Source organism: Tyto alba, unplaced genomic scaffold (assembly GCF_018691265.1).
Source record: "Tyto alba isolate M040663 unplaced genomic scaffold, T.alba_DEE_v4.0 Super-Scaffold_7, whole genome shotgun sequence".
Lineage (NCBI taxonomy): Eukaryota > Metazoa > Chordata > Aves > Strigiformes > Tytonidae > Tyto > Tyto alba.
This window is the reverse complement of record NW_024881328.1, coordinates 38,424,791-38,441,238: the sequence shown is the minus strand read 5'-3', so window position 1 is coordinate 38,441,238 and position 16,448 is coordinate 38,424,791. Positions and strand designations below refer to the sequence as shown.

Here is a 16,448-nt window from a genome sequence, read left to right as displayed (position 1 = left end):
TTGCTTCAGCAAGTTACACAGCCAACTCGCATTGAATTTCAAGAGAGATGAAGTTCCCGTAAATACCTTTGAAAGTGTCAGCCACAAATCCAAGATGAGTGTGTTACCTGCTAGGAATCAACATTTTCCATATTGGGACTGTTTACATTATATATCCTCCCATTACCAAAGCTGTCTGGGACTCTTCTCCACCTCTTCATATCGGCACTTTGAAAGCTTCCAATGGACAAGTGCAATGGCTGGGTCAGGAGCTGGAACGTGTTTTAGTTTGATGGCAGTTCCAATGCCCCTTGCTGCCCTGCGTGCCTGCATGCTGGACCACATCCACCACATTGCCACTGTATTGCAAGGGCAAGACTGCAAGTTCTTGAGCACACGTTAGCATTATACACATAACTTGTTCTACTGCTTCAGGGGAGTACTTGTGCTTAAAGTCAAGGATATGCTTAAGTGCTAAAGCTCAGCACCGCAAGGGCAGAACAATTTGTGCGACAAATGACTGTGCGGCAAATTAAATCTGCTTGTAAATATTGCACAATATGGCATCTTGCAAAATAATTTAATATTTATTTGGCATTCATTATTGAGCAGTCTGCTAGGAACATCAACGATGTGTAAAATGCAACACTGGGATCCAAACCAAACAGCTTTTGCTAGCAAGCTCTCCTCTCTCACCCTCAGCTGCTTCGCCAAAGCAAGCTAGTGACATGAATTTTGAAAAGTATGGTTTGCTTCATGGCTTTTTGTTGTGCTTCTGCTTTTCTTTACCTCATATTGGTAGATGTCCAGGATCCTTTCCAATGACAGCTCCTCAAAGTACAGTCTGTCACACTCATCAAAATCTGTGCTCACCGTCTCTGGGTTGCAATTCACTACGACGGTCTTGTTGCCAAGCTGACGCAGCGTGCGGATACTGGAGACAGCACACCAATCAAACTCCACGCTGCTGCCTGCCAGGAGACCGAAAAGTGGGCAAGAAAAGGAAGGATAAAGAGAAGAAAACATACACAGACATACTCAGTACTCAAGCTTTAAAAACAAACAAACAAAAAAAAAAAAACACAAAAAAAACCCCAGTATTGCCTCCTGTCAGCTCAGAACAAGAAATCTAATTGTCCTCCCTTGGAAACTAATCATTCACAAATGTGAGCCTCCAAGCACAAGAGGTAGGTTGGCTCAGCTGCTGAGGAGTGACAGGCCTCTAGAACATGTCTGTCATCCTGTGCTCATAAACACTCATGTCTGCTCTTCCTGCCCATCCAGCTAGTGCTGTCTCCCCACCAATGTGCTTTGAGATAAGCTTAAGAGGCAGAAGCTTAGAGGTGACCAAATTGAGTGCCATTATTATAAGACAGTGCTGTTTACTCCAGGAAACATGAAGCATTTGTATAGATGTGGTTTAAAAAAAAGAAAGCTGAAGTATTTTTTACCTTCCAAAAGAGCAGAGTGGGGCTAACCTAACGACAGAAAAATTACAACTTAGTGGGTTTGACCTTCCTGTGCGTTGACTCTAGAGAAGGCAAATCAGTAGAACAACACTTTTAGAGCCACTCTGTGATCCTTTTATCTTGGTTTAAAGGCCACAGCGACTACGGCAACACTGTGGGGCAAGCACATCCTATTGTCTTGAACCCTGAAGTAAGCTCTGTGGCCACCCCTAAAGAAAAGAGGCACAGCAGGAGTCAGCTGGTGCTCGGGTGAGCAGCAGGACTTGGTGCTTGGTTTGGGCAATGCTGCAGGACCTGGGAGCTGGGTAATGCTGCAGGCTTCAGGCAACGCTGGAGTCCTGACTTGTTCTAACAGCTACTGTCCCATAAATTTCTACATGGAAACATCTAAGAGGGGTACCCTAAACAGAGGATGATGCATATTTAAAACCATCATTAAATGGTGATGCTTACAGTCTAGAAGAAAACCTTGGCCTCATCATGATGCGTTCACAGTCATTACATGATCGTTAACCGCTAATATCATTATTTTTATATATAATTGTGTGACAAGATAAATTGGAAATTCAGGCTGTGCTTAATTGCTGCCTCTACCACCTAGTCACAAACAGATGCCTGTCACAGGTCACTCACTGACAGGCACACAATTTATTTCCCTACTTCAGTCCAACAGGAACCTCAGAACATTCCTAGGCCTCAGCTAAAATCCCACAGAAAAGAGAAGGAAATGAAATCTGAAACTGGATGCTTCCCAGAAGGGTCACCAGATGCTCGTTCACTTTTTGTATTCTACTTCCATTATGCAGGTATTCTTATACACTTAAGAAACCTCAACTTTAGGACACAATGGTCATCTGGAGTCCCCACCTGACTGCTTGAGATACAACCTGAGAAAGCAGCTGAACACTTGTAAGTATATTCCAGCCACATCCAGTAATGGCCATGTCCAAACAGTGGGAAAAGGAAAGACAGCAAAAAATTAGTAATACTAGTAATGACTGTTGTAACATAACCAGACACTGTTCCTTGGATGATAATTACTATATCAATACAAGCATGTTTCTGAACTCATTTCATGTGTCAATCATGTTAAATATACGTGCACACCTTCAAATTTACAGAGCACTCTGCTGGTCCACATAGTGGTGGAATATCTTATTCATATAGCTTTCAGGGCTGACTGTCACCCAAACAAACCCCCCTCCCAGGATAGGAGATACCCTCCTGGCAGCAGGAGAAGCAAGAATCACCTTGAATACCTGAGCAATACCCCCACGGAACACAGGTCTCTGCAGCTCAGGCTCTCAGTGAGCCAGAGGCCTTTAGGTGTTCATGAAAAGTACGTCAAAGCAAGCTCTGAAGTTCAAGAGTGTGTAACTGTAGCTGATTCACATGTTTCTATTTGGCATCTTGGTTAACAAGAACAAGAAAACTTCAAAAAAAGACACTTCAGTTTGGATCATTTTCTTTTTAAATACAGAAAATAAGCATGGCTTTTTAAATGACCTCACATTTCCCCCAAATAATTTTATTTCTTTGCAAGTGTCAACATATTCAAGATTTTCCTGTAATATACTTCAAAATATTTTCAAATAAAATTCATAAGGTAGGTCTTTTAATGTGAAACTCAGTTTTCAGAAAGGATATAAGAATCTTGCTTAGAAAAAAAAAAAAAAAGGCAATGTTACATGTTTAACTTCCATCCAAATCAGTTAGCCTTCTTTGACCTGTTCCTGTTTTGTAAATGTAAATCCACAGGGAACACTAAATTGATCCCACTGAATTATGATTATAATTCTGAAAGAATAGAGGAAAAGCATGCTGTTTACTTGCCTTCAAAGGATAACAAAAGAAAAAAAAAAATCAACTTGGCTATTGCACCTAGGAAAGAAAAAATCTTTTAGAGATGCAAGTAATGGTTTCCTTTAGCAGCCTTTATTTAGCTGCAACCTGTTCCAAAGATTGTCTTGATCTAATCAAAGCTAGAGAATAGGTAAAACCAAGATCAGGCCTGTATGCCTAATCTAAGCAATTAGGAGTTTTAGGTGAACAGTATGAAATGTATTCACATACAATCAATCAAATTATTAAACAACACTGCCAGTCTTTTTATGTTAATTTTTTGTAACCATGTTACACAGCATGTTGACTGGCAGAAGCGTTCACAAAAAATAAGCATAATCATGGAGTGTTCCTCCTGATTTCACTCATCTCAACATTCATACTGGAAGCTGAGTTCAAAAAGACACATCCTACAAACAGCAACAGGAGTGTAGCACGTGATCTGTACATCTAAGCAAAACAGATGGATGCAGTTTTAAATTTTAGCTTTCAAAAACCACCATCACTACTTGTGAGATGCAGAGCAAAAATATTTCTGAATAACAAGCAATTTTTTTCTTGTCAATAATTGCACACTTTTTGGAAAGATCCATGAAAAGAAAAAGTCAAAGTCATCATATACAGAATTCAGCAGTCTGTCTTCCCAATACTCATAGCCATGATCAAACTCTTATGCTGCATAATCATCTGAGTGGGCTGAAAAAACAGCATACAGAGAATTGCTTATACAAAAGCAGCTGAAGATATCAAAATATTTTCATAGTCACCTATACTTACAGTAGTAAAATGCATAGCATGTAACAACATAGTCATGAACTGGCACTAAACATTTAAGATAGGTGTGGGAGCAACAAACTTCTATACAAGGTATCAGGTTCTCAAGACCTTCACATGTTCAAAAAGTAAGATAAAAAAATTCCCTAAAACTTTGTGGAAATCACAACTAAGTGACAAGTGGAAAGTAATAAAATTCTGTTTTTTCCAGGGCATGAAATGAAGTCTCCAAGCAAGTGTAAAAGACAAACCTTGTGTTAGGAATTGATGTCCTGTGCACTGTGCTCTGGAGGGTTTTGTCACCATATGAGAAGAACAAATGAACCACAATAATATCCAAAGAAAGCTCAAGGGTGCAAGGAGAACAGAGGTGTTGTAAGAAAGATTTACCTATGTGATAAGGTCCACAGCCCAACACCATGACCCCACAGTCATCAAATTTTACATCGTGTTCCTGAGAAGGTAGGGAGAAAAGTCATTAGGCTCTGTACTCCACAGCACCTAACTTCATGCTTTTCAGAAGAAAATTACTGGTGCTCAGCCCATATCCAACAGTCTGATCCTTCAGGACTCAAGTCTGATCTCATTTACTGCAGTGTAAATCAAGTGCAACTCTACTGGAATTTGTGGTGCTGCACCCAAACCAAAGGAGACACAGCGCCTCCGATCTGGCTATTTGAGCAGCCTAAGCAGCTGTTAAGTTTCACACAAAAATAAAATGCTAAGATGAGATGAGTGAAACATGAATTCTACATTCCCAGCACGTGACCTGTGCACAGAGGATGCAAGTACAGGCAATGTAGGACAGGCTCACAACAGCACAGGGGCATTGACACTAAATGCACTGGATCAGTGTTTGAGCAAGAGAAAGTTCCAGACCTGCTGTAACGGGGTTATGTGTAACACCATCCAAAGTAATTGCCACAGAGACTGAGACGTCTGCAAGATCTCCAGAAATAACACAGCATAGGAGAAAGTGATCAAACTAGACAGCAATGAGACTGTTGTTTCTGAATGTGCCTACCTGCCCGTTGTACGTGATGTAGAGGTAATTAGTTACCGCTGGGTATTCTGCTGCCAGTGTGTCAATCTGTACGGGGAAGAAGAGGAGGGATTGTGACTTGGCCAGTGCAAGATCTTTCTTGCATGCAGGTGTTTTGGGGCTTTTCTTTTCCTTCTTTCCTTTTTTACTCATATTTCTGTCCTGTTATTTTCCCATCATGTCTTTCCTCAAAAGAAGGTGATCTGAACTGTCCTGTGCTGACCATGCAGCATATGCCTGGCCTTCCCCCCAGACTTTACAGTTTAGTCAACAGCAGGGTCTACCATCTCTTCCTAATCTGCACTTTTAGTTCTGCACCTCTTTGGTAAAACACTTTAACCATCCAGGAACTTTTTCCATCCATCCTTTCTTGCAGAGGTCCTCATTCTCTAGTTAGTTTAGCAGCATTAATTGCACAGATCTCCATTCCTCCAGGTCTCCTGTGCTCTTTAGCTGTGCCATCTGGGATCTTCACACTATACTCTTGATCCCACCTTACTCCCACGCTGAATACAGGCATGCACACAATATCACTCTGAGATCATGCCGAGTAGCAGCCAGCAGTGTAAGTGCTACATATTTATGCTACAATATAACTCGTGCTTTGATAATTAAATGGTACACAAAGCAAGAGTGATTTTCAGCCACTCCTTATATGTAGTTTTCAACAATTTGTTATGTAATTAGTCACCAGAGAACCCAAAAGAGTAATTTGCCTACTATGCTGCTCACAAACTATTTATATCAACTACTTATTACATGCTATACATGGTGCCTAGTCCATCTAGGTCATCAGTGATTACTGAAGTTCCCTGAATGAACAGCTGAAACATTTCTACACAGAATACTGAACAGAGAACAATATTAAAGCAGCCATGACATGAATTTTTACATGCTATACCATTTAAGAGTCTGTCCAATCTTCAAGTACTTTCAGGAATCCCCACTGGCTGTCCAAATCCTTGTGAATAATGAAGAAAGTGACCTTACGTCATTAGCACTATGTAAGTGTCTGCTGCTCATTACTGTTGCTAATGCTGCAACTTGTACTTCATGGCTCAAGAAGAAACATATGCTTTGAAGCCACAAACGCAGTCATAAGTAGAATGACCTTATTAAGGATACCTTGGCACACAAATCAATCCAGCACTGCCGTGCCATATGCAGCTGAAAGAATGCAGTGCAAGATCAGGCACATTTCCGTGGGCCAGGTGAGGACATAGAAGGAAAACAGCAGCTGGGAAACAGAAGGAGATTGGGCACCTGGAGTTGGGCCTGAGGATACAGATGGGCTCTTTCAGACATATTCAGTAGTTTGGGTTGAAGTTTTTTGCCCCTTTAAGGACAAAAAAAAAACAGCTGGTGGCAGTTTAATACCAACATACCTTAAATGAAGCATCGGAACACCTAGCAAAGCACTTGTGACACTGTCATGAATACTAGATGAGCTCATTACGCTGATGCTGTCACAATGAATAGCAAATGAATCCATAACAATAGCACACTTCAAATAAAGTATTACCCTGTAAAAAGTTACTACCAAGAGAAAAGACATATTACACTTTTCATGGTCACACCATAGCAGGCCAGAATTCTCAGCCTCTTCCTGAAGCCAGATAGCTGTGTTTCCCCTTAAGCGACACAGAATATGAACAAGAATATTCTGAGTCTCTCTTTTGGGATGTTCATGTAATTACATTGATGCCTGCAGTGCAGAAGTAACAGCTACGTGGGTGAAATTTATTCTCCTCTAATGTCAATGTCAAAACTCCCATGGATGTTAACAGAGCCAGGGGTTCCACTTCGTTTACCTCGGCTGTTTCTGAGGTCATGGAGCTCTCCTGCTCCTTGCACTCCTGGAAGCCCCCACCACAGTGATGTTTCCCACGTACCTGTTTCACCCAGGGCACTATATTCCTCCTCAGTCTCAGCTGGCGGCACTGGACTTCAGTCAGCCTCAGACACTTCCCAATCTGTTTGTCTGAGAACCCAATCTGTTTGGCTCTCCTCAGTGTCTCTTCTGGAACTGTTTCACTGGGATTAAATAAGAAAAAACACCTCTGCGTGAGGCTTTACAGCAATACTTAGAAAACACATGAATGCTTGTGTCTTCCATACTGCATAGAGTTGCTACAGAATCATGCACATAAAGGCAAGAAAAGGAAGGAGACATAGCTCATCTATGCAATCTTCATACATAAAAGATTTTTTCTGCACTGGATGCCCCCCACAAACAGCTATAAGGTAAAGCCTACAGGCAAACTGCTGATGCTAGGAAGTGAAACACTTTCTTTCCTTGCGTTTTTGAGACAGGAACGAGTGACTCATGATGAGATCCATCACCTCCCAGGCAGTGTTCTCCACCAGGCTAGCACAAGGTCAGCATATCCACAACAACTCTATGGTTATTTACCATTACAGCCTCCACAGAGGGCTGGCAGTGATTCCTTTCTTGGATCCAGTATTCCCACATCTCCATGACCAAACTTTAACTCAGTCTCTCCCTTACATTCCCCCTCTCAGGATGAATTGTAAAATATAGACCTCACCAGACTGGGCTGCATCAATAATTATGTATGTACTTGCATCTCCTGCCTCTCATTGCAGCTGCCCACTCCACACAAAGGTGTGAAATTCCTGAAGCGTTGGGATGAGCCATAATATGTCAGAGGCATAACTGTCCCCTGACCCTGCTGAGCTGGGGGACAACTTGCCTCAAAACACTACAATTTGTCCCAAATAAGTCCTTCTTTCAGTCGTTGAGGATGTTCTGCCTACCTTCAGAAATGGCCAGTCTTTCAAAAAAGCATCTGACTTCAGAGACATATGATAGAAATAGCCTTCAGAGGCTCACACACAAGGTAGGTTTTTCCTTCTGACAGTCTCAAGTATACTTGTTTCCATACCATTTGTGCTGTTTCTGGCATTATGAAAATGGGGAAAGGGGGATAGACGGGGTAAAGGAGGGGCACCTTTTTTGATTTCATACTAGCAGTCAGGGTCTCTCAATACTTCCATACATTCTTGTTCTGGTTTTGCTCTTCAGGAGTCCTAGTTTTTGCTGTTTATTTCAAATGCATTGCTTTTTCCAGCCATCTCTGCAAGATCAACAGTTTCTTGTCCATTTTGGTTTTGATTTTTTCATCTTCTCCATTGCCCTTTTATTCCCTCCGCTTTTTTTCTCTCCCACACTATCTTTGTTCCACTTTGTTTTGACTCCACCTATAGCCCTTATAGTTTCTGCCTGTCTTTGTTTCTAAGCTACCTTTTCTAAGCTTAGCTTTTGGAAAAACATAAAAAAAGCCTATGTATTTTTATCAGCACTTCTGCTTTTCATCTCCATTGCCAAGAGCATCCTTGCCTACCCGATAAATCAATATTTTATGAGCAAGCAAGCTCTGAATCAGGAAAAAGGAAATGATTAACAAACAAGCAATTTTCCTAAATCAGAGCTTTTGAATTATGTCCTTTGCTTGATGGTATTTTTAAATAAATAGCATTATGTTATTTGAGTAAGAGGAAAGGGGTAAGGCCGCTTTACTGGAATGTGTCAGGAAGCTGAAGCATGAAAGAGAGTCATTGGATTGGATTTTCCACTCTGGCTTAGGCACAGAGCAGCTCTGCTGCCCTCAGTGAAGTCAGGCTAGCGTAAAACAGGTGAGAGTCACCCAAGTGTCCAACCAGCTGTTCTGAGAGCAGAACTGAGGGCCAGAAACTTTTGGGTTTGGATCCCTGGGTAGATGGGTTTTCCTCTATGAATTCCCCAATGCCACCTCTCCTTCCCCTGCAGTGGGAGAACAGAGTGCTCCACCTGCCTACAATAGCACAGCAGACAGCTCGCAAGGATTTGCAGAAAGGAAACGCTCACTGCAACTGCGATCCTCCGCACTGTGCCCCAGCCTGGCACTACCCACCAGCCCGCTCTGCCCTCAGGGGACTCCGGGCAGGAGTACCACCTACACCCTCAAACCTTCTCCACAACCTGCCAACCACATCCAGCAGGTTTTGGCTTTAGTTCTGGGTGCAGAAAGGCTTCCCAAAATAAGACCCACTTTGCAGCACTGCAGTATGTCAAAGCCTGCAGTTCCCATGCACTAACGCCTCCACCACAAAACTCCTCTGCTTCTCCTCAGCCCTTTCTACTTTCTGATCTCAGCTCAGAGGCAGGACTTCTTGCATAAACCGTGAACGCCAGAACTGAAGGCATGGATGGGTGTTTCACGGGAGGAAACACAGCAAGCAAAATCTGCCAATTCTCTGGCAAAACAGATGCTAGCCATCACTGGCTATTAAGAAGAATGCAGCCACGTTAGATTTCTCTCCTCGATTCAGCATTCCCTAAGTATGAGTGAGCAGACCTGATGACCCCAAGAAAATGGGCCTGTTTCAGTGCAGTTTACCCCCTTGCTCTCCCTCCCTCCTGCCTTAGAAACACACATAGCTGGCTGTCATTTGATTGCTGACAGAGAAAGAAAATTGCCTTCATTTGCAGCCTGTTTCAATTCAGTTTTTTGTATCTCATTATAACAATATCATTCATCGTCACCCCACACCCCCCCCAGCAGGGTGGGTAGAAGAGAAGCAGTGATTATTTGGCGATATGATTCATTTACCTTGTGCTAACAGCTTAAATTAGGTTAGGACACTTACTAATCCATGCAAAAAGGTAGCCAGTTTTGTACAGGACAACCAGCGTGCAAGAGAAAAGCTGAGTACCTAAAGGGGAAATGAAACTGCATTTTTTACTCTGCTAGTCCCAATGTATGATCAAGAAAAGATAAGAGATGTAGCTTTCAATGTGGCTAATAAGAAAGATGTGGTGAGAACCTCTATTCAAGCAGCACCTAGACAGGAAGGGTTTTTCTCATTTCTCACTGCCATGGAGGCACCTTAATATGGAGGAAACGTACCCAGCCCACCACAAGGCAGTAAAAGTGAGAACTGACAACCCAGCCGTGGCGATGTAACAGTTTTGCCATTTAACACTGTCACAGAAAATCAGCAAGAGTCTAACACCCAGCAGTGCTGCCTTCCCAGCACCTGAAACCACAATCTGCCACGAGATGAGAAATTGCCAGAAGCCTCTGAGACGGCTCCCAGGGCTTTGGAGGCACAGCTCGAAGAGGGGGCAGACAGAGTAAGCCAGCAGAATTGCTCCACCACAACTGGATCAGAGAGCTTCAAACCCTCAGCACTGGTATGGAAATCAGGCTGCCTCTCTGCATGTACTGGACACACATCTTCATACCTGGACAGTGTCCATTTACCTATAAGGGTAATTTTTAGCAATTACATCTTAACTTTCGTGGAAAGAATATAACGAAACATGCAAACAGTATGGTAGGGTGGTGCTTATCTTACAGACAGCAAAACTGAGACATGAAGAGGTGATGATTTTTAAGATCCAACATTCCCACTGCCTTTGTTCAAAAACAGCCCTTCAGGCTTGCTGAAGACACTAAAGCTAGCAAGAGTGGAATCAGGCAGATCCCTCTGAACGCCTGAGTGCAAATAACCCTTCCAAGAGCTCACCAGAAATCCAGCAACTAAAAAGAGAAGAAAAAAATTCTCAGTTCTGGCTATTCCCAAATATGTGACCCAGTCCTACCTCACTGCCTCCCACTTTCCCCTGGATCATCACTTACTTTTCAAACACAGAGCAAAAAGTCTTCCAAAGATTAAACTCCCTCACTGGCTTATAATCACTTCTGAAACAAGGGAAGATTAAGTGGCTGTGATTCCAGACTCCTGTAATGCTTCTTTTTCCTAACATTCACCTTTGCAAAATGACAGTCAGAAGTTTTAGACCTTCAAAACCAGATGATTAGACTTTTGCACACTGCCATAATCATTTATTGGCTGTTCGCTTCCTTGAAAACCTGAAGTCCCCTGCACATTTTGCAGTTTATAAACAATACAAGCCTTCCCTGAACCTTGCTTGTGCCTCCATTTCAGCTTCCAGTGTTGATTTGTTGTTGCTTTTTGTCTAAAGTTCCACCCTATCCTCTTTGGAACTCCATCCACTCACTTTTTCAATAATAAACAATAAAAGGAAATGGAATAAATTCCCCTTAATGAGGAAATTTTCACCTGGCACAGAGGACCTGGGGAAATCTATTAACTGACTGGAGGAACACTGGCAGAATTGCAATTACCAGGAGAGCCTGATCGCTTCAGCACAGCCCTCTCTTCCACTTCACTGGCTTTAATCTGATCCACCAGTTTAGTAGTAATGCTAAATAAACGCGCCAGCAGAAAGCCCCAGCTTGATATGGGAAGAAGCACTCTTCTTCTTGTCTCCCAAATCAGGCTCTGCTTCATTTTAGGTACGTTGTCAAGTTTATGTCCATCTGCATATTACCAAGGCACATGTTAATGGGTCTCGATCAAAAGGATCAGGAAAGTTTTGTGAACTGAGGGCCAAAGCCTGAGCTGGGAGCATTTGGGACATAGCTATTGCATCTGTTAACATCTGCCACGTCAGCCCACAGGCTCAGCCCTGCAGGTCACATCTGGTTTATCTCAGCAGCTATTCATGTGGCTTGGACACACACGTAAGAGCTGAAAAGATGAGCACACTCTGGTCCAGCCCACCAATCTTGAGCTCAGCTCCTCCTAAATCTGGAGAGTGTGGATTTAAACCCAGACTACAGTTTCACTATGGCAAACAAAGTGGACCAACAGCAAGAAGTGCTGGAACCAAAATGCCTAATGCCTATTCCTGAGAGAGCTTTTCTCTTCTCAGTACCCATAAATCTGATGGGTTTCAAAACCCTACTTGATTTCAGGCTGGATTATGTACAAAAACATATTCTTCCTCTTTTCCTCACTGTCCCGCTCTGCTTCAAGGCTCCAAGTGGCTTCCTTGATTGCTCCTTATGTTTTACAAGATTTTGAACATGTTACAATTAAAATAATGAGGTTGGTGTATAAATTCTCTCCCTGCTCTTCTCAAGGAGACAGATTGTTACCGTTTTTCCCCTTCTAAGGAACTCATGAGATGACTGACAAAAAGCTGTCAAAGGAGTGTTTAGGGAAGCAGGAGCTGTAAACCAACAAATCTCACTCACTGAACAACTATCACTCCAGCTCTCTGCATCTTTAACATGCAGGTCCCTGGGCTAATAAATCTCACTGTGGACATCTTCATTTAAGTAACATGAACCTCACACTGTGCCCTAAGACCTAAATGACTCACACCTAGGATTAAACAGCAGCTCACATCAAAACACAGCCAAGAAATGGGTCATAGATGCTTCCTCAAAGCCTATTTTCTATCCCTGGTAAATGACAGCTTTGAAGTCTTTGCTGGGATGCCATGGTATGGACTCCCCTGCTTCTTGTGCTGTACATGCCAGTTACAGATGTTCCCCAATGGCTTTTAAAGGGCAACGCCTGTATATCCCGAGTATCAAGAAAAAAAAAAATTGTGTTTTTACAAATGTACAGAAGCTTTCAAAGAAAATACAGCTGTGAAATTATTACAAATGGCTCTATAAAACAAATATAAAGTATCTTATGTCAGATCCACACAAAGCACAAACAGTGCTGAATAGCTACTTATATTCTCCTTGTGTACTGAATTCCTAACTTGTTCCCGAGTCTTCCCTGCTGCACAGTTCACAAAGATGACAAAAGTAATCTTCCCCGTTAGTTAAAAGCGAGTACTACAAATATGTCAGTGACAGCTCCTCAAACAGTATAAATCAGTGCAGCTTCATTTAGTACCACTGGACCTGCTCTGCTTTATACCCACACAAGATCTGACTTCTGCTCTCCGACCTTTCCCAAGAGCATGCAAATCAGCAGAAACACTGCTTTTGGGAAGAGCAGGTGTGCAACAACCACTGCAGAAGAGCACGGGTTATTGATGGCCTGTCTGATCTTTCCTTCCTGCATTGTTTCCCAGGTCACCTGCTGGAGCTGGGTTTTAATTCCAGCACCTGTATTTCTGTGGCTACTCCACCAGAGTCATGTTTTGAAATCAAGTCATGCTTCCAGCAAGCAGCTTTCAAAGCACACCTTTCACAGACCCAAGGACACGGGCTTCGAAAAGGAATTTGCAATAAACAACTTCTTCCGTGGGCCACTGAGCAGAGCACCTAGCCACAAATGCTGGGCTGAAGTGGGTCTGCACCTTCCCAACTTTTTTTGCTTTCCCCTCTATTAACCTGTGTCTTTTTTAGGAATGACAAGAGCAATATTCAGGACCTCACTTACGCCTTTCAAGCAAACCAGAGGCCAGGAGGTGTTTTCACTGAATGCCCACAGAACAAGGACACATTCTCCAAAACAAAGCTCCAAAGTATAAAGTTATTAAAACATGACTGGTGCCATCATTTCCTACTGCTAGTAGCCTGGCTAGTTTGGTATCCACAAAAAGAAAGATCTGCTATTTTCATTACAGTTAATTTGAAGAGTTGAGATTTATGAAGGCAGAGTTCAGTTCCCTGCTCTGCCAGACTGTGTTTAATACTTTGGGCCAGCTTACCATCTCTATGCTTTGCTCCTCAACTGCAAGATGGGGGTTTCTCATGCTCCTCTTTTCTCCCTTGAATTCTATGTTACAGCCTTTTACCAATATTGAAACGTTCCTCTTTGGGGAATTTACTCGCACCTTTGCCTGTTGCAAGACGGCCCAATCTTCCCTGGGTCTTACTCAGAATTTCCCCAGCAGCGAACTTAACTCCTTTAACTCTCCCTTTTCCCCCATCCCTATGAGCTCCCAAGTAATGAAAAATACCGTCAATTGCAGGTTCAGATGCTACAGAGATGGCACAAGTCCTACTGATTTTCAACAAGGCTTTTGTCCCCACGTCACTTGGGCATAAGTGATGATTTCACCATAGCTGCCTACCTCGTTACCTATATTTAATGGTATTTGTCATACATATTCTCCTTGCATACAGCCACAGTTCTCAGGGATCACAAAAATCAGGAACAGATAAAAATAACCATTGCCACATGCAAACAAATCCTCACTGCAAATGATCAAAAAAACAGACGCAAATTCCAAAAGAGACTTTCCCTTGCACCCAGACCACCAGTGTCTTGAGTCGAATACATCCCAAATGTTACTTCCAAGTCTCTTAGCTGTGCTCTTGGGGATGATAGTGCTACTGGACCCTACTGCAAATCTGATTATCTCTGGGCTGGGTCCATAACCCCGGCCTTACAGTCACATCTTGCTCCTCACTGCCTCAGACAGCTAGACATGGTCTGTTCAAATTTCCATCTCCTTCACGAGCCGTCAGTGTGATGAACAGCCAGTGGGGTCACTCCAGGGCCCTTCCCCTCCATTTTCTCTCAAGGGACAGGTGAGGCCAAATCTAGGGAGAGAATTTCCTGATAACAGCATATCCTATTGCGCTGCCACTGCTCCATACACCATTTCCATTTGTGTGTATGCATATGTGGTTTGGGCATGTGTGTGGTGGGGAAAGTTATAGTTAAGATTACATTACTGAAGGTATGAAGGTAATCAGTCAAAAAAACAACATAAAAAATACAATATAAGTGTCCTCTTAAAAGGAAAAATATGTAGGTCACAGGAGAAACAGCAGAGGCATGTGTCTGACGTGTGTGATATTACTGGATGTTCTTGCAAGTACTCTCAAAACGGCTTTCTCTTCCCAATTCAACTCAGGCCATTTGCTTTCCTGCAGCTAAACCACATACCCTGAAACAACTCTTTCTCCATCTTAGAGGGCCCAGAGGCAGAGTCAAACGGAAATATTGCTACAGCATGACAAAAGCTATACAGTCTCAGCAGCACCAGGTCAAATCTTCTTTGGAAAGAAGTTCTCTGGGACAAAAGTAAATGGGTCAGAGGGTGCCATTCCCAGTCTCTACTGTCTCTGCAAATAGCTGGCCTTGCCTGTACACCACTGAGAACAGACAAACTTTTACAGGTCAGAAAGGTTCTTCCCCTCATAACATTACTCCATACAATCTTTCACACATGGAAACAGATTCCCTGCATAAATCAGTGAGGCCTTCTGCTCACCTCTGAATCGCTCCACAAGGCAGCATGCAGTACGTGAATGCTGCTTGCTGAACTGCTCACGAAGGCCTCCACACCTGCCTCTGTCACCCCTTCCCCATCTGTCTGTTATATCCACTTGTTCTAGTTCAAAATTTCCTCTCAGCGGGGACTATCTCCTTGCTACCAGTCTCTATAACAGCTCTGCAGGGCCCAAATCAAGACTCTTGGCAGAGATGTTACTCCAACTACATCCAAAACCTCACTGCAAAGAACCCCCAAACCAATCCAGAGACAAAAAGGGATGGATTCGACTGAACAGAGAGTGAGCTTGTAACCAGCAACAGTGGCTAGGAACAGGGCAACTACTTCTAGTTCTGGTAACTGTATTTCAACAACAGGAAAATTTAAAGTAATGACGGTGCCACAGCTCATTCTTTTGAATTGGAAACAATCCTGTAGCACAGGTAAAACTCATGCCAGGCATGTCAGGGACTGGAAACAGCCAGCTGCAGGAAGAGCACATGTGTGCCAAGTCTCATCTGCATCACTCAGTAATTAGCTTTCCGTTGGCTATTGCAGAGATGTGTTTCCTGATGTGGCTCACCAGTCTAGTCTCTTAGGTCAGGTCAGAAGTGTTTTTCCCTGGCTTTTTGCCTTTGTGCCAACGTGCCTTCAACATAATTCAGCCAGACAGTCCATCCCCTCCCTCCAGTGCGGGTTGTGAAGTAAGACAGTTTCCTTGGGAAGGTCTGAGTAAGGATAGCGGGGTGAAAATCTGCGCTGATAAGTCAATGAGACTAAGTTAATTTATAGCACCTGCAATCTGAGTTGAACTGCATGAATCCGCCTACAAGGGACACAACAGTGGTTGTGTGTGATACAAATGCAAGACTGGATACTGCAAGAGGGCTTTCTGTAGCAAGCCACCTATACGGTCTGCTGCCTAGTCACCAGAAGGATGAAAAACCATGTGGGATGATGGTACCAGCTACTGATCACATTACTAGTAGTATTATCGCCTGCCACCTACTGCAGAGAAAGGGAAGCAACCTCAGTGATATAGGACAGTTCAGTGTGATTAGTCTCTGGGCAGTGATGCTGGATTTATACCAGCTGAGGACAGGGCCAACCTCTGGGGTCCCAAGTGCCTCATTCCAGAGCATGCCACTCCAGCAGTGAAGAGATCAAGCTGATTCTGGATATATTGCTTTTCTTCCTGAGTAGCTGCACACACACACACACGCATATATATAAGGCACTTGAGACAAATGCAACATGACACAGATGTTAGAGGGCAAAAAACTGTGCAGCCCAACAATAGATCTCTGTAAATAATCAAGCTACTCCTCCTCTTCAC

At 43.1% G+C, this 16,448-nt stretch overlaps 1 protein-coding gene across 1 annotated transcript in view; it reads right to left on the bottom strand.

Moving 5' to 3' along the window:
- CPS1 (carbamoyl-phosphate synthase 1) overlaps positions 1-16,448 on the bottom strand; it is a 96,337-nt gene that overhangs the window by 30,998 nt on the left and 48,891 nt on the right. The window contains exons 22-25 of the mRNA XM_033009015.2: positions 6,999-7,140; positions 5,089-5,154; positions 4,455-4,518; positions 769-950 (exon numbers count right to left, since the gene is read on the bottom strand). Coding sequence (XP_032864906.1) covers positions 769-950; positions 4,455-4,518; positions 5,089-5,154; positions 6,999-7,140 — 454 coding nt within the window. The remainder of the gene's footprint in view (positions 1-768; positions 951-4,454; positions 4,519-5,088; positions 5,155-6,998; positions 7,141-16,448) is intronic.